Source organism: Oryctolagus cuniculus, chromosome 1, assembly GCF_051225735.1.
Source record: "Oryctolagus cuniculus isolate XC-2025 breed Fujian yellow rabbit chromosome 1, ASM5122573v1, whole genome shotgun sequence".
In the NCBI taxonomy this organism is placed as follows: Eukaryota; Metazoa; Chordata; class Mammalia; order Lagomorpha; family Leporidae; genus Oryctolagus; species Oryctolagus cuniculus.
The window spans coordinates 134,386,770-134,412,903 of NC_142867.1; the positions used below are offsets into that span (position 1 = coordinate 134,386,770).

Here is a 26,134-nt window from a genome sequence, read left to right on the forward strand (position 1 = left end):
CGTGCCCCAGCTGCTCCACTTCCTTTCCAGCTCTCTGCTATGGCCTGAGAAAGCAGTAGAAGATGGCCCAAGTGCTTGGGCCCCTGCACCCATGTGGGTGACCTGGAAGAAGCTCCTGGCTCCTGGCTTTGGATCAGCACAGCTGCAGCCGTTGCGGCCACTTGGGAAGTGGACCAGCAGATGGAAGACCTCTCTCTCTCTCTGCCTCTTCTTTCTCTGTGTAACTCTGACTTTCAAATAAATAAATAAATCTTTTAATTTATTTATGCCTGATTATTTATTAATGCCTGATTTAAAAAGGAAAAATACTGGTCAGTGAGAACATGAAGACCCCGAGGGCTGTCTGCCAGCTCCTGTCACTTTCTCAGCAGCTGTGAGCACAGCACTTATTCACTGCTGGCAGGACCACAGCACTGGTTCTGACCAATGGGCTGCAAGTGGCTGTGTCCCCTCCAGGCTGAAGCAAGACCTTCCAGAACTCTTGTCCTTTGGCCCAAGATCCGGCAAATTCAATCTCGCGACTGCTCTGAGTGACAGCCAGGAAAGAAACCTGTCTTGTGCCAACCCAGGGAGCTCTAGAGGCACTTCCTCGGTGAAATCAAGTTCATGTCAACTGATCCAGAGATGATCAATAACTTTAACAGACTGTGTTTTTCCAAACTATGACTTCTCCCCTCCAGGGAAATCAAAGATATTGCCAAATGAAAGGAAGAAAATCTGACCCAGGTATGGTAACCACCCCTTCTCCACTTAAAAAAAAAAAAAAAAAAAAACACTTCTCTCCTTGTATATCATCACCGTCACTTCTGCTCATAAAGTGTTAGCATTTCTACTGTCGTCTATTTTGTTTTCTTTCTTTTCACAACTGGTTCAGAAACACCAACAAAGACCAAATGGAATCCTCTTAGAAAAAGTCTCCATAACAAGCCAGCAGTTGCCCCATGACCCCCATGCTGTGTGCAGGCCAAGGGGTGCTGTCATAGCTGGGAGAGGAGAATGGGATGCAGGTGCAGCCTCACACCAGTCTCCCCCATCCACCACCCCTTCCTGGCACCGTCGGTCTGCAGAGCAATCTGACCAAACGCTGGGTTCCCCACCCAAGAAGGCCAACCTGTTCTCCACCTGTGTGGGGCTGAGGCCGCTCTGGGGTTTCGGGGAGGCCTCAGCAACCCACCACAGGTTCCCCATCTGTCTCGAGAAAGTCCCTCTCTCTCTGCACTATCAGCCGCTTCTTGCTCTTCTCCAAAGCTAACAACAGTCTCCACTACAGATACAGAATGAAAAACATGGCTGCTAGTAGAGGCTGAGCCGAAACACAGAGGAACCCCTCTCCCCCGCCAAAGCCGTCCTTATAATGCCACAGGATCCCAGCGGTTTCTTCCTCGGATGTGGACCTTGGACCTGCACACAGGACTCTCAGGATGTCCCAGCATGAAACATCACATACACCAAAGAACAGCAGCTTTGCTCAAACCTTACTTCCAAGATCCATAAACCATGGCTGGCCAATGACCCCTGCATTCCCTGGGGGCAGGATGACCACTTTCAAGAATACCAAGAAATCCAGGTGTTAGCACAGGATCCAAGGTACAGTTTTCCTACTATTAAAAACATATATCGAATCTTCTTTGATCCACCCATTTCCCCATGAAATCCAGCGAGTCACCAAGCCTTGATGCAATGTCTCCCAAGACCATCTTCTTTCAAACTCCTCTACTTCTCTTCTGTCCTAGGTCCTTGATGTGGGGAGCAGAAATTACTAATTGGCCCTCCTCCACCTATTACCATCCCGGGGCACCATTACCATGGTCATCACCACGAAACACCCAGACAACTACTGACTCCCGTGACTACCCAGCACAGGTGCACGAGCACGGGCATTAGTGTGAGGTTAAGTCCTGACTGTGTACTAACAGGGCAAGACCTTGGTTGCACTTTCCTTGCCTTGCAGAGTTTAAGTCCTGACTGTGTACTAACAGGGCAAGACCTTGGTTGCACTTTCCTTGCCTTGCAGAGTTTAGGGGAATAAGTAAGATAATTCATGCAAAACTCTCTGCACAGTGTGTGACATCCAGTAGGTGCTCAATAAATGTTCATTATTCCCCTATGTTCTGAGCACTTGAGGTCATGCAAATTCTGATCATGGAGCACTTTTCCATTCCCCTCCCCCAGCACTCGGCAATCTGTGAGTCTTTGGTCCCCAGGGCAATGCTATGCCACAGACCCCTCTAGTGAATACTGGAACTCCACGTCACCTCTAAGGTACTCATCTCCACAATGCAAAGGGAGAAGTGAGTGTTTCCTATGTTTTCAACAAAGCTTTCATTGGGACATGACACTCCCAAATTGCCCATAGAAAGGGCAAGTTGCTTTCCAAAATTAGTGCAGTGTTTGGAGGCTCATCAGCTATATCTCAAGGAATAAACATTCATCTCCTCCAAACCGAAATAAACTTCTACCTGGCTAGTGTGCATGTGTTCTTCCCTGACTCACCAGCAGAGGGAGCGCTTGCATGAAGTAGGGAGCTTGGGCACTCCCCACAGAGACTATTAGTTAGTTGTCCAGTGATTCCTGTCCCACTAGCGCCGTTTTCTCTACAATCACAAAGGGCCCAGAAGAGGGCAGTGTCTGCTCTTGTGGTTCTTCATCAATACTGGTCATAACCCTGTTCATGACTGATACTATTATCATGCATTTTCCTGTGGTTTGCCCAGGATCTAAATCCTCATTCCAGACTAGAACCCTTGAGTTACTGGAATCCCCGGTTGGCGATGATTCCTGTGCATGCTTCATTTTGTTCCCAGTGGTCTGTGTAGAGAGTGGAGGCATCCCACAATGCTAAATCCCTGGTGCCCGAACTCCAGTCCAGGATCCAATACTTAATAGCTGTGTGACTTTGGGTAGCTGCTTAGCCTCTCTGTGCCCCAGTGCCCTCACCTATAACATGGAAATAACCACAGCACCTACATCCCCGGCTTACTGGAAGATTAAAGGAGCCAAGATGTGCAAAGTGCTTGGAACAGTGTCTGGCACATCGTGAATCCTGTTCTCAATTTTGCAACTCCTGCTACCACCCCTCTGAGGTTGTGGTCCCAAAGCCCTACAACCAAAGGAACCGGAAGCAGCCGCTAAACCTGCCGTTTTGAAAGCAGCTCAGCAAAGGGAACTTTTTCCTGCTGATGGATTCTACTCTGCTTGGAGCCAACACTTCCAACAACGGCCACTGCAGCGAGAGGCAATGCAAAACCCAAATGAACTTATTTACCTTGGATTTCATTTTCAGAAACTCACGGTGGTTTCAGAAACCCACATATGTAAGAAAATACATGGCTCTAATAGCTGCTGATGGTTCATAAGCAGCCTCTCAGAGGAACCCCTCGCTACTGAGGCTGTCGACGGCGGGCCCCAGGGTGTCCCTGACAGTGCCCAGAAACACTGACGGCCACCCAGAAGAGCCCACCCAGCCATCAGCAACAGCCTCGCTTCACAGTGATTTCCACATTCCCACAGTCATATTTCCTGGCCGCTAACACTCTTACCTGAGTTCATTCTTATGAATTTCCATGATTTTTCTTTCCAGCTTCTGGGACTGCTTGGGGAAAATCTCAAACTCACTGATGTAATTCTCAGGGTGCTCATCGGGATCATAATCACCGAGCTCAGCTGCAACCAGCAGAAAACAAAGAGAAAAGATTAAAAACAGCACCAGAGCAGAGTGCATGTGGAGTGGCTCTCGCCACCCAAAAGAACAGCTTGGAATAAGCTCAATGAAAACAATGTACAAACACCCACGGAAGCCCACAGGCTGAGTGTCCAGATTAGAAACTCATAATGCATCCAGCTCTACCAGCATGGACTTGGGCTTGTCAAATTTCCCTGGGTCAAATTTTCTGTACCATAAAGGAGCTTAAACCATTATCTCTCAATGGGGGCACTATTGGCATTTTGGGGTTCAGGCAACTTTACTGTTTGAGACTTTCCAAGGAACTATAGGATAGTTAGCACCTCTAGCCCTCAGGTACTAAGTGCTAATGGCAGACCCACTGTGACCATCCAAATGCTCCCCCCAAGAACTAGCCCTAGGATTCAAAATTTCGTTTAGACAGGAGGCATATGCTGGGCAGCTCTAACGTACAAGATAATAACAATGTACTGTCTACTCGACAGATCACTAAGAGCAGAATTTAAGTGCTTCCGCAACATGAAAAAATACAGGTATGTGAAATAGTGCGCATGTCAATTAGTTCAGCTTAACCTACAATGCATATATATTGCAAAGCACCATGCTGTGCACCATAAATGTATGCAATGTTCATTTGTTAATTAAAAAATGTTAAGTAAGAAAAGTTAATGTCTCGCCAATATTTCCAAACCTCCCCAGGATGGTAGGTGATGCCACCCATGGTTAGAAACAGCAGGCTTTCCTTAAGGTCCCTTCACAGCCCATATTCTCTGCGACTAGAGACTCCCTTCACAGAGCTATCTGCTCTCAGATTTGTGCAGCTGTGGCTCATTCATTGAAAAAAATCTCAACACAAAGGAACTCAAGGGGATTGTACTTAAAAATAAAAGCACTTGGGGCCGGCCCCATGGCACAGTAGGTTAATCCTCCGCCTGCAGCACCAGCATCTCATATGGGCACTGGTTCTAGTCCCGGCTGCTCCTCTTCCAATCCAGCTCTCTGCTATGGCCTGGGAAAGCAGTGGAAGATGGCTCAAGTCCTTGGGCCCCTGGATCTGTGTGGGAGACTGAGAGAAAGCACCTGGCTCCTGACTTCGAATGAGCACAGCTCCGGCTGTTGTGGCCATCTGGGGAGTGAATCAATGGAAGGAAGACCTTTCTCTGTCTCTCTGCCTCACTGTCTGTAACTCTACTTCTCAAATAAATAAATAAAAAATCTTTAAAAAAAGAATAAGGTCACAGTTCTTCAGAGCCGTTTTTCCAGGCACAGAAGAGCACACCAAATTGAGGTTCTGGGACAGTCACGTGCTGATTAACAATGTGGTCAAAGACAAGCTGCATACACAACAGTGGTCCCAGAGGATTATGCCACACAGGGCCATCATAGCTGCGTGAGTTTGTGCCAGTGCACCCTGGGGCCCTCGCACAGGGATGCAATCCCCTAACTGCACTTCTCAGAATGGCCCCTGTTGTTCAGCAGCACAGAACTGCAGAGGGAGCCTCTGGAGGATCTTCAAAGCACCTGTATCTCTCTGGGCAGCCAAGGGGAGTTAACAGAAGCAGGGGCCCCATCCACAGCCTGAGGGAGCAACTTTCTCCTGATGCCACAAACTCACCACAGCAAATGAGCCAGGAAAGAAAGGTTCCCAGGCAGAAACCAAGGAGACAGCCCAGGAGTGTGTGTTAGATGCTGGAGAACTATTGGAAGGACCTGATTATCAACAGAGAGACGTTCAAACTCATAGCGATGAGAGGGATGCGTCACAATTCACACCCTTATCAGTGGGAAACACTGGGAAGCTGGCAGAGACACGAGGAAACGAAAATGCTGGTATGCCCAAGTGGTGTATGTCGTCTTTTTAGAAAGATAGTGCAAATTTTCAGGGAAATATCATGACCTATCAATTCTACTTTTGGGCATGTGAGGGGACTTCAGAAAGTGTGCATTTTCCCATGAGTTTATTGGATACCCCTCCTATGTCCTAGAAATACTCTAGGTACACAGAGGTTATGTTTAAGATTTTTCATCACAGCATCAATCATGATAGTCAGGAGGTGGGGGCAACTTGCATGAACAGTTGACCAGTAAGTCTAACACAGGAGACACACTGAGAAGGACACTCCACAGCAACAAAATCACAAGAGACATTCCCAGCCACACGGCTAGATCCCCCCCAGACAGTATTCTGAGCATGAAAAAGAAGGAATACATTGAGTTACAGCTTTATGAAGCTTATGAAATCTAACAATACACATATATAAAATAATATTAATCATTTTATTAAGATGTATGCAAAAACAAAGACGTTATGAACCCAGCTGTTGCCTTTAAGAATGGAATGGAAAACAAGGGAAAAAGAAAAATCAGTTCATCAGTAGATGGACCCAACGGGATCAATGATGAAAACAGGCCAGGAACTCAAACTTGTTTCTAAATGAAATAGATACAGCAGTCTACACACACATACACACACACACAGGCCCAATGAGCTGGCTATGGGGTAGCCTCAGCACAACACAATGCCTCCATTTTCCACAGGCAATGAGACGGTGATCACTGATAGGAAACTGAGTCATCTTCAGAGCAAAGAGCAGCTTGCAAAGTGGTTGTGAAGTGGCAGGCACTCTCTTTCTAGGAAAGAGCAACTGTGGACTTGCCCTACTCAGCAATGCAAATGAGTGGCCTGGAAGCTGCCGGAGAACTTAGAGAAGAAATGCCTTGGAATCTCGTAGGGTCGCCCTCCTCGATCACAGGCTCTGTTCTCTCTCCCCATGAAGCTTATTTCTGATGCTGACTTTCCATTAAGCAGAAGCCAGTGTTCTGTTGAAAAAGAACCTCTACCAACCGTGGTTCTCTCCTACTTAAAGCCGAGATGTCGACACGTGGCAGACAGCATCCTGAATGGTCTGAGGGTTGAAACAGATCCTCACACTTTCCTAAGAGAATTCAACTGCCAGGAAAATCAAAGACTTGGAAGCTAAAGGGTGAGCAGGATGAGGAGACGAGAAGTCTGAAGGGGAGTGGCATTTCCTCACTCCAGAGGAACACTGGAGACAGGACAGGGAAGCTGCAGAGTCAGCTCCGAGACCCTTCCCTGGCTCACCCCCACTGGGTCAGGGGACCTCCGAGGCGGCTCAGGAAGGGGGCATCCTTAGTGTCCCCCTGTGTCATTACCACATCCTCACAGACCACCTAAGCCATTCAACAGATGTCTGGAGAACCCATGAACAAATAAATGAATGGCAAGCAAAGACCCTCCCAGCATGCACCCAACCAATTTTTCCCTAAGAAGGCATACACTGGTGCAACTGAGCTGAACGCCCTGACCCACGGACTGTATTCTACTTCCTTGGAAGCAGGAGGAAGTGAACAATAAGACCCAGAATAATTAAGCCACAAGAAGACCACACAATAGGGGTGTGAGAAAGACCCTGCAGGAGAGAGGCTGGTTTAAATACGGCAGACTTCCTGGAGGAAGTGGCATCTGACCTGATTTCTGAATGTGTAGCAGGGGCTGAGCACACCAAGCTCAGGACACAAGCCCAGTCCCTCCCTGGTGGTGGTGTTTGGTCGAAGGAACAGGAGAGGAATCTTTACCAAGAAAGGATATAGAGTCCAAGGATTGTTTCTGTTTGTTTTGCACTTTGTATTATGAACGAACATGCACTGCACAGATTGTATATGCCCATTGGGTTCAGGCACCACAGGTAGCAAAACAGTGGCGAACTGGCTGTCTCTTCCACACCGCAAATATACCGAAGCTTAAAAGCCATTCCTTCAAAGAGCGTTAGTGAGCAAGGCAGCGAAAGTCACGTGACCTCCACTTCCTGGTGGCCTTCCTCCTGATTCCCCAGCGCAAGTGCTCTGAGCCCACCTAGCTCTGCATTCCTTCCAGAGCCGTGGCCGCGATAAATCCGAGCGGAAGAGAATTTCAAGAACCCAGCTGTCGCCAAAGGAGCAGTCAGTGACCCAAACACGGGACTGCGTTAGGGTGACAAGGACTGTGGCTGCCTGAGGCTGAGCTGTTCCAAAATCCTGCTGCATAGCTCTGCCGCCTGGGGCAGTGTGGATCGCTGCCCGCCCCGCGGAGTCGGCTCTGCAGGAGGACAGGCGGCTTTGGGCTTTGTCATGACCGACTGAGGGCAGGACTGTTCCCCACCACCGCATCACTGCAGTCCTCTCTTCGGGACACAGGAGTCTCCCCATGGGGCTTAGCACCCCTGCCAGAGAAGGGGAAACAGCACACACGGAACCCCGAGACCAAACGCAGCTGGGGACAGCGGGAGGGGCGAGGTAGCGGCTTGGACAGGGTGGGTGGTGCTGACATCCCCAGGACTCGGGGGCTTTCTCTCCTGAGCGGTGAGTGTGGCGTGGTGCTGCGGTGGCAGACACAGTTACGCAGCTATGGTCCATCCTGAGCCACGGGCACTCCAAGCCTCTCACATGCACGGCCCTAACCCTTTGCCTCTCTCCCTACCTCCCTCTCCACTTCTCAGTCTCTTCCCCTCTCTCTCTCCCTCTCTTTCTCTTCCTGTCCTTTCCTGTCTGCGTCTCCTTCCTCCCGGTCTCTGTCATCAACATGAAGCTAGCAACCTTGCTACAAGTGGTCGGATCACGCAGTCCCTCCAGACAGCCCCAGCCCAGCAGCCAGCTGCCTCCCCACCCACCCCAGGGGAGCAGAACACCTGAGCCATTCCTCACCTGGCTGCTGGGCCCACCCCCAGCCATGCATGGTTGCCTCCGGCCCAGGGAGGAACAGCCAAAGGCCACCCACCCCAGGTCCATGCACCTGCTGGTCTCCCACTGCGCCAGCCCCTAGAGCTTGCTCAATGCTACAAAGAGCAGCAGCCATGGCTGACCAGCCTGCGCTTGCCCTGGCCTAGTGCAGAGCGGTCTCGGACATCATGGGGCCAGAAATGGAGGCCCGATGACTCCACTTCGTAGAGGGGGCCCAACAGACTCGAGGAATTTATCTAGGGAGCACTAGCCAGGACACGGGAAAAAAGATTCAAATTAAGTAAGAAGTGGCTCACAGCTGAGGAAAGGAGCCGAGACACACGGACACCCAAACACACACAGAGATGAAAAAATGCCCAGAAACACACACACACACACACACACACACACACACACACGGCTACTCCAGAAAACTTGTGGGAAAAAATATAGGATAAAGAGAAGACTCTGTTTCGGTGAACACTTTTATTTAAATCCATGAGCAGTTTGTTCATAATATGCATTTTCTGTGAACTTTTTGATGACCCCTGGTATGTGTAGATTTCAACGTTGGCACTAACATAGACTTATCTTTAATTCCACTTTCCACAAAGTGTTCTATGAGATATATGATAAAGAGAGAGAGACAAGGAAGGAAGGAAGGGAGGGAGGGAGAAATGTTTTCAGGGATGATCCTTCTGACGGAGATCTAACTTCCTGGACACAGTCCCCACCCCACCCCCACACCCCTAATCCCCCGTGAGGCCACACCTGGCAGTCAGAGCTCAGGACACAGAGCTTCTGGTAACACCACACACTCCAGCCGCTCTGAAAGACTCCATCTCCACCCCCGGGCCTTGGAGGACGGCTGTGTTTGCCCGTGTGCCTGTGATCATCTCAGCTCAGCCCTCCTCCAGGACCCCACTGGCTTGGGCAGGGAGGGGAGGAGGGGCTCTGTGCTAAGGGTCCAGCCCTACCTGGCCCCTAAGCAGAGACCCAGGTACAGGTCGGGGAGAAGGGAGGCCTGAGTGCGCAGGCTCGGGCCAGACTTACCTTGAACGATACAGGCACCCAGGTAGGCAGCGTCAGAGAAGGAGCACAGCAGGCGGCCGTGAAAAATATCTCTTTTAATCTGCAGGTACAAAAGGTACCTGCAATACAAAAGCAGAAGTTGTTGTGCTATGTCTTCGCCGAAGCCTAGGAGAAGGACGACTGCCCATGCTTTGTCCGCCTGGGTCACCAGAGCCCTGCCCAGCTCCGAGAAGCCGCTGAGGCACCCTAGCCCCCTGGGAGAACGAGCAGGGACAAGCTGAGGGAGCCTCTGGGTTCAGAAAGCCCCCGAGTGTCTGCGCTGAGCAGACCCCATCAGCTCCCAGAGCCGGGTGGGCTGAGTCTGAGCCTTGTCCAAGAAGCATGACTGGAACTAAGAAAGCCACAGAGCGCTGGGGCCACTGCTGTGTGCAGGAACTCCCACGTGGTGACAGCCACTGCCACCGCCATCACCACCGGCATCTCAAGTTCTCTTTAAAACGGACAGTCAGACTCAGCAGGTGCACCAAGACCAGCCCCACTGTTACCCAGGGGGCAGACAGACTCACAGCAAGTAAAGTGGTAAAGAGGTGTGGTTATGAGGCCAGAGAGCCAATTGGTTCACAGCTGGAGCCGCCCTCTGAGGACCGCACTCGGGCACGCGCACACACACACACACACACACACAGGAATGGCAAACTCGGATTCAAGGCCAACCCCCGGCATGAAACGGCCCAGGGCAGCAGAGGGAAAGGCAGCAGCCCCCTAGGAAGGGTTTGGCCCACACACAGCTCTAGTAGTGTTGTCACACAGAAAAGCAGCTTCCCCATAATCTAGGAGAATGTTAAACTTTTTAACAATTCTTTTCAAAAAACGCTGTAGTGCCCAACATATACCACCAGGAGGCGCCAGTTTGCAAGCCCTGACTGAGGAGCATCTGTTCTCCAAGCTAATTAGGCCCGCTGGATTTTCTGCCTGGATTTTCCAGATTCAAGGATCAGGTCTGAGGTCTGCTTCTGACCAAACTAACTGTGCAGGCATACGCAGGTTATTTTCTACACTTCTGCTTTAAAATAGTTTTATTCAATTCATTTGAGGGGTAGGAAGAGATGGAGATTGGGAGTTGCCATACCATGGGTTCACTCTCCAAATGCCTATGATGCCGGGGTTGGGCTGGGCTCACTGAATCCAGGAGCCACGAACTCAATCCAGGTCTTGCCCGTGGGTGGAGGGGCCCGAGCACTTGAGCACCACCTGCTGCCCCCCAGGGTCTGCATTAGCAGGGAGCTGCAGTCAGGAGCCAGAGCTGGGTATTGAACCCAGGCACTCCTAAGGTGGGAGTCAGCAGTGACTGCCTTCCCATCATTTTTGGAGTTTGACTTTCTGAAACGTTTGTTCTCTTTCCACGGTCGTTAGGGGGAGGGACACCTCTCCATCAGTCCCAGCTGCCACCTGGTGATGGGTCACGGGATGCCCAACTCTGGGTGTCTGGGAAGCACTGAGTAGGTGAGCTGAGCTAGGCAGGTGATGCCACCTCATCCATGAGGTCCTTCACAGAACACAAAGCAGTGGAAGGTTGGATTCCCTCCCACCCAAGGGCTCGGGGTGGACCTTAGTCCACTCTGCCCTCAGTGCTCCTGCCACACACCTTCAGACGTGGACTGAAGCTCACACCATTGGTCAACTGCTCTCAGAACTCAGAGCCCACCCTCAGCTCTCCTGGGCCTCCAGCTCCCAGGAGCAGACCCCTGGACTTCTCAGCCCCTACAACCATGTGAGCCAAGCGCTTAGAACAAGTCTCATTACTTCTCTATACACGCACACGGTGCCTTCAGGGAGGTCACGAGAACAGAAGTGAAAGCTAAGGTGCATTCCCAAGGACTCGCTAATCCTGTGTGTGTGTGCCCATGTCCCACCTGTCAGTTCTGTTTCTCTGGAGAACTCTAACACACACCTCCAGTGCTCAAGGAAGCTGCTCTTTGCTCAGCCTTACGTGGAGCAGCAGGTGCACTCCCACGTTAAAGGCAAAGAAATGGAGGGGCCCAGTGAGGACGACTGACATGCTACAGTCACAGAGGTGCTGCCAGGCCCAGAGCGCTGGAGCACAAGATACTGTGAAAGATTCAGTGCCTCCCTGATGCTTTCAATTCAACAAGACCTCATCTCTCACCTGGGCCAGGCACTGGGGGCGCCGGAGGCTCCAAAAACACTCTTGGTTTCAACAAGTATGCAATGACGGGCAGGGGATAAAGGTGGTTGCTAATGCACTTTTTTTTTTTTTTTTTTTTTTTTTTTTTTTTTTTTTGGACAGGCAGAGTGGACAGTGAGAGAGAGAGAGAGACAGAGAGAAAGGTCTTCCTTTGCCGTTGGTTCACCCTCCAATGGCCACCGCGGCCGGCGCGCTGCGGCCGGCGCACCACGCTGATCCGATGGCAGGAGCCAGGTACTTCTCCTGGTCTCCCATGGGGTGCAGGGCCCAAGGACCTGGGCCATCCTCCACTGTACTCCCTGGCCACAGCAGAGAGCTGGCCTGGAAGAGGGGCAACCGGGACAGAATCCGGCACCCTGACCAGGACTAGAACCTGGTGTGCTGGTGCCGCAAGGAGGAGGATTAGCCTAGTGAGCCGCGGTGCCGGCCACTAATGGACTTCTTATTGTTCAAAGGAATAAGACTGCACTTGTTAGGTAAGGAGCCACAACAGCTCTCTGTGAGTGCTTCTTCCACTTTAAAGGCACAGGAATTGTGGACAGAGGGAGGGGCACCGCTCCAGCCTTGTGAGGGTTCATTTTACGTGGCAACCCAACTAGGCCAGGAGACATCATGGTGCACCTGATGCTCCCTCGTGGGTGTGTATATGTGTGTATGCTTCATTTCTAGGTGTCTGTGCGGGCGGAGATCCTGTTAAAATGCAGACACTCAGTCAGCTAGTCTGGAGTAGGCATGAGCGTCTCTATTTCTAAAAAGCTCCAGATCCTTTGAACACAGGTGTTCCACACCTATGGTTCTCACCCCTGACTACACACTGGATTCATTTGGAGGAGTTTTAAAAACTACCAGTGCTATGGATCCTTAGATCCCACCCCAGAAAATGTTAAAATCAGAACTTGGGCTCTCACTGCAACTTGTGTAAAGAAATGGTCATAGTAATATTACTCATAACAGCCAAAAAGCAAAACAGCCCACATATCCATCCAGCAACTATGGATACACGAAATGCAGTGTAGGCAACAGATTGTTATTCTAGCGTAGAAGGGAGAAGTACTGAGAAATGCTATAACATGGATGGCCCCTGAACACAGTCTATTAAGTTAGAAGAAACCAAGCATCTAAGCTGTGCATTCCTTGATGTCGTTCTCATGAAACGTCCAGCATCCACCAATCTATAGACACAGAAAATAGATCAGTGGTTTCCAGGAACTAGGGGGAGGAGAGGAAACAAAACGAGTGTCTGGGAGCAAGATTTGCTACAAGAGTGATGAGAAGGTTCTGGAATTAGATCACTACAGTCATGTAGCATAACCTTGACAGTATACTAGAGACCCCTGAATCGGAACCTTCCATAGCTGTCAGAGGAAACAAATGTTTTGAACACACAAAGTGTACTGGAGAATTACCTGAAGGTGATTTTGAACACAGATTTTGCGGTCCCAGCTGCAGAGCTGCAGATTCGGCAGGTCTGGGGCAGAGGCCAAGAATCTGCATTTGTAACAAGTTCCCAGGTGATGCTGGATGAGGCCCAATGACCTCCCCTGGAGAACACGGCCCTAGGCCACCATTCAGAAGACCAAAGTCACACGGATACTTTGATCAAATCTCCCTTTTTTAAGGACCAAAGGCCATGAGCTTTCTTTTCCAACTGCTGAATGTATGCCCTAAACAGCAAAGCATTCATTTCCATGTTTTGATGAGTTTCATAGTGAAAAATAATTTTAAGTAACTATTGCATGCTAATCCCTAATTCAGAGATTAGGGCTAATGAAAGCTTCCAGGGACAGGGAGAGATTAGCTTCCACAGAATCAGAATTCGGGTCCTTGCTCATCTCAGTAAGTGCAGGACATAATCAGGATTATTGTGGAGTTGGCATCATCCATCAAGCCTTACAAATGGCTTCGAAATCAGGATCCGTACTTTTTAATGCAAAAGCTACCAAAGCAATAATGCATCTTTTTTTAGTATCACGCCCGCACAAAAGCATTACACGAGAAAAACACAAGAGGATCTGGGACATAATTTATTGTGCCACTTTCATAACATTGCTTCTGAGCTGAATACAAATTTAGAGATTATTCTTAAGAAAAAAAAGAAAATGAGGGCCAGAGCTGTGACTCAGTGGGTTAAGCAACGGCTGCAGTGCCAGCATCCCATATGGGTGCCGGTTCGAGTCCCAGTTGCTCCACTTCTGATCTAGCTCCCTGATAATGCACCTGGTAAAGCAGCAAAGATGGCCCAAGTCCTGGGGCCCCTGCACCCATGTGGGAGACCTAGAAGAAGCTCCTGGCTCCTGGCTCCTGGCTGTGGATTGGCCCAGCTCCGGCTGGAGAGTGAACAGGGGATGGAGGATCTCTCTCTCTCTCCTTCTCTCTGTATAACTCAGCATTTCAAATAAATAAATGAATCTTTAAAAAATTGTTTTTTCTAAAAATAGTTAAAACTACCATACTTCTGATGATAACACCCAGTTCTAGAGAGTATTCATAAAAGACCCAGAAATCCAAGGGGTTGCTTAAATGGAGAAAGGAAGGATGAAAAAAGCTTCCAGGTATCCTTTCTTGCGGGTATCTTTGTTGTTTTACCCTTTGAAACCTGCTTTTTTGCTAACATTTCTTTACTCCAAAACATGCTTACCCAAGCATGGTAACCAATGTCATCTCAGCTTCTTGAATTTTAGGCTAACTTTACAAGAAAACACAACTTATCACAGAAGGTAAACCAAATGCCTTCAAGACAAGGATTTAAATGGTAAGTACTTGAAGACTTTCGCAGCTTCTAAATTGGTTTGGAATTCTCAGGCGGCGCAGAGTGAGGAAAGCCCATTTGCACCCACGGGAAGGCAGAGGACTATCTTCATCTCATAGCTCTTCAATAAAGGCAGAAAAATGCTAGCGAATTTAACCAAGAGAGGCTTCACTAGGGTCACTAACTAGAACTGTGCGTTCTTTTACCATCCAAAGGGACTGCTTCTGACCACCACAAAAGATCTCTCCTTAATTTATATAGTGATGCATAGTCAATGTTTACCCTCCAGAACAGATTAGAAAGAAAACAGATGACAAAAGAAATACATTAGCATCTGATCTGCTCATCCTAATCATAGCACCTTGCAGGCAAATAAAATCAATCTCTCCCTCCCTCTCTCCCTTCTCGCTCTCTCATTCAGCTAGACAGTAGGAAATGAGGGAGGATTTATCAGATAGGCAGATACATTATACACACACGAAGCAGGCCAAGGCCACATCACTGCGTGATGCTGTTTCTATGAAGTGCCCAGCACAGGCAAAGCCACAGACACAACACAGGCGGGTTGTTGCCAGGGGCAGGGGGAGAGGGAATGGGCACGGGGATTCTGCTTTAGGGGTGATGAAAACGTTCTGGAATTACACGGTGCTAGTGCTTGCCCAGCGTCTGGATGTGCCGAATGGCAGCGAAGTGTACACTTCCAAATGGAGAAATTAATATATGTTACATGAATTTTACCTATAGAAAAAAATGACAGGCCAGATGGCAAAATACCAAGCAGCATTTCTAATGTCCACCAGCCATTATCCTTCCTGTCTACACACACACACCCTCTCCTTTTCCCTCTCCCCCAGCACTGACCTTACTAAGTGGGCGTGGACAATTTAGTAACAGAGAATGGGACCAGGTGTCCCCTCCAGAGACTTCAGGTGGAAACAAAACACCCAGGAATCCCCAGCCCTCCCACTGTGGATGGTCAGGGGAAATGGAATTGCTCTTCTGTTGCCTCTGCACCTAAGCAGATTACTGTCAGAGCTGAGTATAAAGCCCCATCAAGGAGGAAGCACTCGACAGCTTCCACCTCCACACACAGCAGTCACCTTGGCGGCCAGGTCCTGCTCAGCAACACATTATTCATGGAAGCTGAGCCCCTGCAGGTGGACTGGCAGAGGGCAGTAGGAACAGAGGAGGCCCGAGGACCGGGAAACTGGGAGAGCTGGGCTATCGGTGAGAGAAGTCTGCCCCACAGCTGTCACTCAGCAGAAAGCACAATGCTTTGTCCCTTCCACCAGGTGATCCCGCCCCTCCCAAGACAGCGTGGACCCAAGACACAGCCAGGGCTGCACCAGCTACGTGTGAGCTACGAGACAGTGGCTTTCTGTTATTTTTAGCACCCACTCTGAGTTTCTCAGAGAGCACCTCCCACTCATAACACCTGCCTTTTTGCATAGCTAATGACACTCCCGATGACAACTATTTGAAAAAAATCTCTAGACAGTTACGTGAAAGCAAAACACTGGGAGCCAAAGCACTAAGTTCAGTGCCTGCTGGGTGGAGGTGTTGGTCCCAGACAGCAACCGTGTCTAGCTTGCCAGGCCCCAGGCTCTGGCTGGGTGAAGGTGCACACAAAACATACAAACAAACGGAAAATACCTGGTGAGCTCTTCTTTAATCTTCAAGGGCTCGTGTGGGTAGAATTTCACTCTAAAGCACATGGTGTATGGTGGATGAGCTGAAACATCATAAAGAAAAGGCATGAGAAAAGCAGCAAGAGACCAGGAACTGCAACACACTCCGGAGGTCAGCCACGAAGCCTCACAGCCCAGCCTGGGCTCAGAGGCCAAGCAGACAGCACGCCCAAGGAAACAGACAGCGACAACACAACTCAAGGGAAATGCTTGCCGGAATGCCACAGCCGGTGCAGAACAGGAGCAGCCTCGTCGGGCAGGACACCTTTCCATGTCACGGCTCACCTCCTCTCCAGGCACGGTCCAGGGACCATTCTCTCATCCATTCCTCCCCACTCCCATGGGACAGAGAAATGGCCCATACGTGTCACTCCACTCAGGTGTGGGGGCTCACAAAAGAATTTTTAGCCTGTGAGGTGGGAAAATGTCACTGCACCTGACTAGATCTCCACAAATGAGGATGCCTTTGAATTAAAATTGAGATTTCTAAAATCAGGGTCAGCCATGCATAGATCCTACTTTGTAAATTTTTTAGAATGATCTGTCCAGGAGGCAATCACCTGTATGGAAATAAATACTTCTACAATTCTCTGGCTTGTCTGACTCAAGATAGTCCTGTGTAACTCCAGGCAAGTAATATGCGATTCTAGTTGAGGTTTATGATTCTGGGATGTGCTCATTGCATAAAATATCCAGAACTCAGGGACCAGCTAATACAGGATTTCCAGTGTCTTCCAAGGCCATTACTTGCCATATTAACTTAATAAATGCATACAAGTGAGGTAAGATGCACTCAGATTTCAGTTAATATATAAAATGAACATCTTAAATTCAAGGAATAGAATGGTTAATGTTACTGTTTCCATGGATGGCTGACATCCTTGTCCATCTCCCTTTGTAACAGTAGAGCCATCAGGATAAGCTCTGAGTCTATATCTCAGAGCTACAGCTCTGAGACTCCTCTTTTGAAAAAGGCAGGGGCTGAATCACCAGCCATTTCTACAGCATCAAATACAAAAGTAAAAATGAGAATAATTCAATCTAGAAAATGATTAATAAAAAGAGTTTGACAGAGAGCATCCACATCATAAGAAATCACAGCAGCATCTTGCTGGCTGCCTCAGCAGAGACGCTACTATCTCTCTCTCTCTCTCTCTCTCTCACACACACACACACACACACAAACACACACACTCAACTCTATCTGTACAGTACCTGCTTCCCCGAGGAACTAGCAAATTTCCTAACTGAATTGAGTGTCCCTAACCTGACTTTGTGTTCCCTAGATTTAAGAAAGGAAACATTTTTTTTTCTGAAGCATTGAGAGGAAAGGGACATTTCCTCTATAGCAAAGAAGCAGCTTAGAAAAATGCAAATGATTTTCAAGCCATTCATCATTCATAATGACCTAGAAATTCAGTTTCAACTCATAATACTTTAAACAGTCCCTAGATTTCCTTTTGATTTGTTGGAACAATCACCTTTAATGATTAAAGCTAATGGATTTTTATTATACAATGGTTGAGATAGCTCTTATAAGATAGGAAAAGCCAATGATGGAATATAGATAGATGATAGGGATAGATAGGCAGATATTGATAGATATTGATAGATAACAGATAGGTAGATGATGGATTGATAATTAATAGGATAGACAAAAATAGGTGATAGGTAGATAGGTAGGTGATAGATAGACATAGATAGGCAGGCCATCCACTTCATTTTCTTCACTTTTTCTCTATTCCTGTCCCTTTTGTCTCTCAGGTCCCCTCCTCACTTCATGCCATCCCCAAACTTTTTAACCATTGTTAACAGCATCATTTATTCTCTATTTAACGTATCTTCTCAAAGTGAGATCTCTTGCTTTTCTCACTTAACTCTGCATCCTGCCCATCTCTCTAGGACAGCAGATATGGATCTAACACATTATCTACACTAATCACGTACTAGATCTCATTATGCATGTACCAGAATTTACTCAGCCATTCCCTTTGAGTCCTCACTCAGGTTGGTTCCATGTTTTTGCAATTCAAGCAATTCTATTTGTGAGTGAGTGTGTGTGTGTGTGTGTGTGTGTCTATCTCAACATCCTTGTGCCTAGATCACTGAGTGCTAATATATTTACTTCTGTGATACATATTCCTAAAAGTTGAGATGTTGGGTTAATGGACAGGAGGAAATGTTTTAAAGAGAACAGAAAATAAAGTCAGCTCACTGGAGACAAGCCAAGAAAAGGAAGATTACAGAAGGTAGCCCTAAGCAAAGGACGACTCTTATCTGTGCCAAATGTTTGGTGCAGAATCAGTAGATGGAAAGAACTAAAGAAGGAGTTATCTGTGGACCAATAAAACCCACTCCCTCTGTCACAGCACAGTCACCCTGTGGGAGAAGACACTGGGGTCCATCTCCACTATGAGGCTGAGGCTTCAGCATCCAGAGTGCGGGGAACAGCAAATGCCCCTTGAGATCTTGAGGTTTTTTAAAAATAGATTTATTTGTTTATTTTAAAAGGAGAGAGAGAGAGAGAGAGAGAGAGAGAGAGAGAACTCTTCCATCTATTGGCTCACTCCCCAAATGGCCAGAATGGCCAGGGCTGGGCCAAGCGGAAGCCAGAAAACTGCAACTCCATCTGAGTCTCCCACGTGGGTGACAGGGGTCCAAGAACTTGGGCCACCTTCTGCTACCTTCCAAGGCACATAAACAGGAAGCTGGATCAGAAGCAGGGCAAGCAAGACTTGAACCACTGCTCCAACATGGGATGCTGGCATTGTAAGTGGCAGCTCCACCCACTGTACCACGACACCAGCCCCAAGAAACTGAGTTTTGAAGGGGTCTTTCCACAGTGATCTTGAGTGAGCTGTTTACCTCCTCTGTTCCTGCTCTGGGAGATGGGACAGAGCCAGCTGCCACCTTATCTCCCAGAGGCATTTGGACAGCTCCAGGGGGCTCTTGGCAAGTGCATACCCAGCATTATCTAAATGTGAGATTTTAGAATGTTGGGATAAACACTCCTACCAGAAAAAGACCAAGAGAAGTGGAGGTGGAAATGGGAGGGAGAGAATGGGAAAGACGAAATCAATCTAAGCTGAAAAACATTTGCCCAGCCTTGTAAGTGTTTAAAACGGAGAATCCCACTGAGTAGCAGAGAAGAGAAAAAAAAGCCAAACCCACTTTGAAAACGCCAGGAGCACATAACTGCACTGAGGGCAGCAGGGCTCCTCTCTCCAGTCCACAGACACCTGCCAGACAGGGCAGCTCCGTGGGCTGCTCCCCACGCATGGCAGATGCCAGGGCAGCATCATTCAGGTTGTTTGTGCCACCTGAGACCGTGGGAGAGGTTCAGCCGTGTATAAAGGAGGGACCGGTTCTCTCAGCTCCATCCTGACACCTTGCCCAGAAACAGGGATGGGGATAAGACGTGACTGGCTGAGTAGGCTTCCAGGTGGAAATAATGAAAGAGAAAAGGATTTTCTATTTTTAACCAACGACCTTTCTCAAGTCTTTTAAAAACCCAGATATATGAGGGGAAGGGGTTTAGTCTAGCAGTAAGCTGCCCACGTGCCACATTGCAGGGCCTGGGTTCAGTACCTGGTTCTGGCTCTTGACTCCAGCTTCCTGCTAATGCAGGGCCTCGGAGGCTGTGGTGGCTCAAGTAGTTGGATCCCTGCCACCCACGTGGGAGACCCGGCTTGAGTTTCAGCCTGTCACAGCCAGCTGTTGCAGGCATTTGGGCAATGAAGCAATGGATGGAAAAGACTTTCTCTCCCCCAACCCCTTCGCTCCCGCTCCCGCTCCCTCTCCCTCTCCCTCCCTCTCCCCCTCCCCTCTTTCTCTCAAATAAATACAAATATTTTAATTCTATATTTTTGAAAGAGAAACAACTCAGCAGCTTTTCTTAGAAAGCAGAAGTCTTGGGGCCAGTACTGTGGCGCAACAGGTTAACACCCTGGCCTGAAGCGCTGGCATTCCATATGACTGCCGGTTCAAGACCCGGTTGATCCACTTCCCATCCAGCTCTCTGCTATGGCCTGGGAAAGCAGTAGAATATGGCCCAAGTCTTTGGGCCCCTGCACCCATGTGGAAGACCTGGCTCCTGGCTTCAGATTGGCTCAGCTCAGGCCACTGCGGCCAGCTGGGGAGTAAACCATCGGATGGAAGACCTCTCTCTCTCTCTCTCTCTCTTTCTCTCTCTGCCTCTCCTCTCTCTGTGTAACTGACTTTCAAATAAATAAATAAATCTTTAAAAAAAGAAAGCAGAAGTCTCCCTCTGCTCATCATAAAGTATCATAGGAAAATTAAAGAGCTTGACTTCCAGCATATAGGAGGGTATTCCAAAAGTCTGTGGACAAATGGAATTAAAAGGTAAGTTTATCTTGGCACAAAAGTACTTTGAAATCCATGCATAAATTTCTCATAATACACATTTCCAATAAACTTTTGAAGACCACTTATATGCATGGATTTCAATATTTTTGTGGGGAGCAATTCAGACTAGACTGTTACTGGAATTAAGACTTATTCTATGCATCTGCTCTCCCACAATATGGCGCTGGGAGAGGAGTAAACAGCTTCTACGCAGCTGCCTCCAGTTCAACCAATAAGCAGCAGGACCTGCTCCTGATTGGAGGAGAGCAGCGTACTCAGCGTGTGGGTAGCAGAGTTGGGATTGGTGGAAGAGGACTATAAAGGAGGAGAGAGACAACATGTACCAGGAACATCTAAGAGGAACACCTGTGCAGCCCCCGAGAGAGCCAGCCGGCGGTGTGCCGCTCCCCCGCGGAAGTGGGGAAAGTGGCAGGGGGTGGAAGGTACGGTAGCCAACCCGGGAAGAACCAGCAGCAAACCCGGGGAGGGCCGAGCAGACAAAAGAACAGCACAGGGTCCTGTGTTGTTCCTCCACGAACAGGGGGAGTGACATAATGGTGCCGTGACTCGGATATGAAGCCTAGGCAGGGTTTAGTGTCGTTCCTCCGCGAAGAGGGGGAGCGACATAATGGTGCCGTGACTCAGATATGAAGCCTAGGAGGGATAATGGTGCCGTGACTCGGATATGAAGCCTAGGCAGGGTCCTGTGTCGTTCCTCCGCGAAGAGGGGGAGCAACAATTTTTTTACAGCAAAACAAACAACCTTTTAATTTCATTTTCCACAAACTTGTTAAAATACCCTCATGCTCATAAATTTGTGATCTTCCTCGTGTAATTCTGGCTCTTGGTTAGGAAACATCTCCCCCAATATTCTCTAAACAGCAAAGGCAGGGACCATGGCTCCAGTAGGTGGCTGGACCATTCCTATCCCTGGTATATCTCTTGAACTTTGTATCTGTTGGCATACAACAAGAATGATACAGCAAAGGGTTTGATGGTGCAGACAGAACCTCAGTGCACAGCCAGTGTTGAGACTTGCCGTCTCCAGTATCCTACTCATGAATAGGAATCAGGAACTCCCAGCCTTTTCTGTACGTCTGTTGCTTTTTTATTCCTAAGCAAATGAATGTTCTCCCACCGTCTTGGAGGGACTTTTTTTTTTTTTTTTTTTTTTTAAGATTTACTTAACAGGCGGAGTGACAGAGAAAAGACGAAAAGAGAGATAGAACTTCCATCTACTTATTCACTCCCTAAATGGCTGCAATAGCCTGGACTGCGCCAGACCAAGGCCAGGAACCAGGAGCCAAGAATTCCACCCGAGGCTCCCATGTGGGCGGGCGGCAGGGGCCATCATCTGCTGCCTTCCTGGACACATTAGCCGGGAGCTGGATGAGAAGCAGAACAGCCACTGGGGCTGACATCGGTGCTCCAGTATGGAATGCTGATGTCACGAGCAGCGGCTTACCCCGCAGGGGTCCACTGCCAGCTCCAACGGAGGAGGATGTAGAGTGAGGACACAGACAGCCTGGCGTGCACAAGACACGTGAGGACACAGACAGCCTGGCGTGCACAAGACACGTGAGGACACAGACAGCCTGGCGTGCACAAGACACGCACGGTGACACTCCTGAGTACTTGCTGCATCTGGAAATGAAACAGCTCGGCAACAAAACTGTTCCTGCACACCTGCAAAACAACACCGGGGCTCCCCAAGGGCGGGGACTGCCCGCCCAGCCGAGGAACCCTGACTCTGGGCTCTGCGAACATCTGAGGCTGCGTTATCGCCTGCTCTCTCCAACTCGGAAATGAGTTTTACCCTTATCAGCAGTAAGTGTGAGCCCTCCATCACATCACCCCTCCTGGATCAGTGCTCCTAAGGCAGTGCCTTGGCTTCCAAAGCTGAGCTGGTTTTATACTCGTGTTTAATTCACCCTCCTCCTGTCACGGATCGCTCTTTTGCTTTGCTCACGCACACGTGCAGGCAATGACGGAGTCCCTCCGAGGCAGCGGTGGGGACCCTGCTTTCTGCCAAGGGCTGTCTGGATATTTATAGTATCATTTGGGGGTCATAAACCATCAACTGTAAAATCAGCCTGCTATAGGTTTATCGAATTTCGAGTCTCATCTGAAGTTGCCTTGGCCAGGCCAGACCAAATGATCTCATGGGCTTCACAGAGCCTGTGGGCTAGACATTCCCAACCCCTGCTAGGAACTCTCCAAGGGGACACGGAAGACCCAATAGTTATCTCACAAATAATCGGCCTGTGGCTTCTCTCACCGCCCAATGCCTGTTCAGAGACACTCTGGAAGAGACTCGGGGGCCCCACACTTGTAATCTCATACACTCATCATTTGAACAAATTGCTGCGGGCAAACGTAAAACTCTTAGCCTCCAGTTTCTCATCTGTAAAATGGAATGAGGAAACCCACAACAGAGAACAGAGCTCAGCCAACCTTCTTTTTTTTTTTTTAAGATTTTATTTATTTATTTGACAGGTAGAGTTACAGACAGTGAGAGAGAGAGACAGAGAGAAAGGTCTTCCTTCCGTTGGTTCATTCCCCAAATGGCCGCAACGGCCAGGAGCCAGGTGCTTCTTCCCGGTCTCCCATGTGGGTGCAGGGGCCCAAGCACTTGGGCCATCCTCTACTGCCTTTCCAGGCTACAACAGAGAGCTGGACTGGAAGAGGAGCAACCGGGACTAGAACCCGGCACCCATATGGGATGCTGGTGCCGCAGGCAGAGGATTAACCTAGTGAGCTGCGGCGCCGGCCCCCAGCCAACCTTCTTTACAAAGGGCCAAGGAGTGAATGAGGGAAGTCTTCAGAGAGTTCACGGAAAATGTCTAACATAAAAATACTGTCTGTGGATTTCAAAATTTTTTGCACTACAATAAAAAGTTCTATTGTCCTCAAGCTTTCTAAAGTAGTCCCCCCATGTTGTATTTTGGGGTCCTCCAGCTTTCTGTCTCAGCTGCCTGCTCAGCTGCTGCAGTGGGGAAGGGACCAGAGCTGGCATGATTGTGTTCCGCAAACATCAACATTCGGATTCTGCACTGTCTTCATGTGACTCATATTCCAACGTTTTTTCAGACATTTTAAAATGCAGAATCTGTTCCTAAACCACAGGTCACTCACAAAGAGGTGGCAGGGCAGGCATTTGGCCTCATGGCTGGGATACAAGTTAGGACACCCACACCCGCATCCCACTTCAGAGTACCTGGGTTCGAGTCCCAGCTCCACTCCAGATTCCAGCTTCCTGCTAATGCACAGGGGGGCAGTGGCAGAGATGCTTCATGGGTTTTGGTCCCTGCCACTCATCTGAAAGACCAAGATTGATTCCAGGTTCTTTCTCTCTCTCACTCTTTGACTCCTCTCAAACAAAATTTTTAAAAAATTTGACCCATGATCCCTGGTACAGAGCACAATGAGGATAATGTGGTTAAGTGACCTCAAAGCACTCAGCAGAGTGCCTGAGACTAAAGTCCTCAACCTGAAATAGTTCTTACCACTCCAACATGCATGCAGCAAGCCAGCCAGCTCTCAACCTTGTGTAGCCTCAGCCTCACCTGGCCTTTCACCTGGGATGGAAGAGTGGAGAGGGGACTATCACCTCTTCAGGGAGGAGCAAGGGTGCCATCACTATGAAACAGGTGCACATATGAAGAGGTATTTGGAGCCCTTGCATCTGAAGGGGAATTTTGCTGCTTATGTCTGAGAATCTTAGCCACAAAGTTAGCAAGAGCACCTGGAACTGAGAGCAGGAGACATCCACTTGCTGCCAATGCTGTATAACTGACTGGACCCCTTGGGAATCCCGTTGGTAGCTGTACATCAACATGCAGTAATAACAATTTTAACAGCCAAATTCAATTACATATCTAACTTAATACTGAGATTTTATACTATAAAATTGCATTCCAAACTCAGGTTATAAAAATTTTTTTATGATTTTATTTATTTATAGGTAGAGTTACAGACACTGAGAGGGAGAGATAGAAAGGTCTTCCTTCTGTTGGTTCACTCCCCAAATGGCCACAACTGCTGGAGCTGCACTGATTCTAAGACCAGGAGCTTCTTCCAGGTCTCCCACGTGGGTGCAGGGGCCCAAGCACCTGGGCCATCTTCCACTGCTTTCCCAGGCCATAGTAGAGAGCTGGATTGGAAGAGGAGCAGCTGGGACTAGAACTTGTGCCCATACGGGATGCCAGTGCTACAAATGGAGGATTAACCTACAGCGTCACAGCACCGACCCCTATGAAAGGTTTTTAAAACTTTCCTACCTGCCTCTGCTCATCACATACGAAGCCTGCAAGACCCTGGTCCACCATGCATTTCATTCAGACATGCATGCTACCAACACACAAGTACTTTTTTTAACTTGATATTTATTAGTTTTTTTGATAGCGTATTTTTAAAATTTACATTATAGTCAAAGGCTTAATGCTCCACTAAATAAAGAATGAAAGGAAAAAGACCATAGTTCAGAAGGAAAATAGACAAGAGCTGGCTATAAGCAATAATCAAGTGAAAAGATGTTCAAATTCATTCATATAAACTAAATTTTAAGATAGTCACAAAACATTTAAAACCACAGCAGTACACAATTCCTACCAATTCACTGGAAAAAATACATAAACAAAGTTGAACAAAACACTGACTTTGCAGCAAACATACACACAGGCATTTCTTTCTTTTTTTCAGCTGTAGCTCCATGTAGGAGGAGAACATGCATTTGAATCATAGAGGCCAGTATGAAAAACAGGGCTTTCCTGATGAAGGAGGAAGCCACTGGGAGTCGTGCCCAGTGACACAAGAGCTCCCTCCAGGACAGGCTCCATTCGTGTCCTTTTCCTGAGGCCCAGGGACCCACCACCGTACCTAACCATGGTGATGCTCATGTCGCCAGCAACCACCACATACAGACAGAGTGAAGACTGCAAATGCATGGCTTGCTCGTGTCATTTAGAAATGCACACCATGAAACGAAGGCTTTTTGTCGTCACTCCTGTTGCCATTATCTCTTTCCCTACTGGAAATAAAGGAAGAGCACAGAGCGGCTCAGCCTGCATTAGCTCTTTGAGAGAAGGACCACATATGGACATTTTTCATGAAACAGCTGACCCTGGGAGAAAGAGACACGTAGCCAAACCCAATGAACTACCACGAGAGCAAGAGAAACTGGCTTCCAAAGCTGGAAGTTCTGACCTTCCAGGGTGTGAACAGAAATCACAGACGCTCTTCCTGGACAGAGTAAAAGCAGAAAGAGCAAAAACAATCAAAACTAATCCACAGTAGTTGGGAACTTAGTGTTTTTGATTTATGTAGTGGGTTCTGTTGAGTTATGTGTTTTATTTTTTAAACTTCTTCCACCTGCTCCCTAAAAGAGCATGTCAATTAAACTCAACCAGTGTTTATTATGAATCAATTACATGCATAGCCTTGTATGATAGCCATGAATCAATTGAAGAAACCTTCCAAACTCCTGATTCACAGCTAGGCATTGGGATAGACAAGTGTGGGTATATGAATGAAGACAATGAGAAAGGCTGACCCAACAGGTCTAGAGACCAAGAGTTACTGTCACTACAAGTATTTGCAGAAGTAACCTATGCAAAGCTTGGTTTACCATCAAAAGCATATGACCAAGTCCAGCACAAAACAAATTGACAAAAGGGACAGGAGAACTGAGCCACAAA

At 48.3% G+C, this 26,134-nt stretch overlaps 1 protein-coding gene across 9 annotated transcripts in view; it reads right to left on the reverse strand.

The window, feature by feature from the left end:
* Nucleotides 1-26,134, reverse strand: part of FRMD3 (FERM domain containing 3) — a 287,141-nt gene that overhangs the window by 69,000 nt on the left and 192,007 nt on the right. For 6 of the 9 annotated variants that reach the window (XM_089315277.1, XM_089315271.1, XM_008274897.5 and 3 more), the window contains 3 exons: nt 16,039-16,117; nt 9,452-9,549; nt 3,540-3,663 (listed from right to left, as the gene is read on the reverse strand). In XM_089315277.1, the coding sequence (XP_089171403.1) occupies nt 3,540-3,663; nt 9,452-9,549; nt 16,039-16,117 (301 nt within the window). The remainder of the gene's footprint in view (nt 1-3,539; nt 3,664-9,451; nt 9,550-16,038; nt 16,118-26,134) is intronic. The other 3 variants (XM_070048872.2, XM_089315276.1, XM_089315287.1) reach the window with 2 other exon arrangements.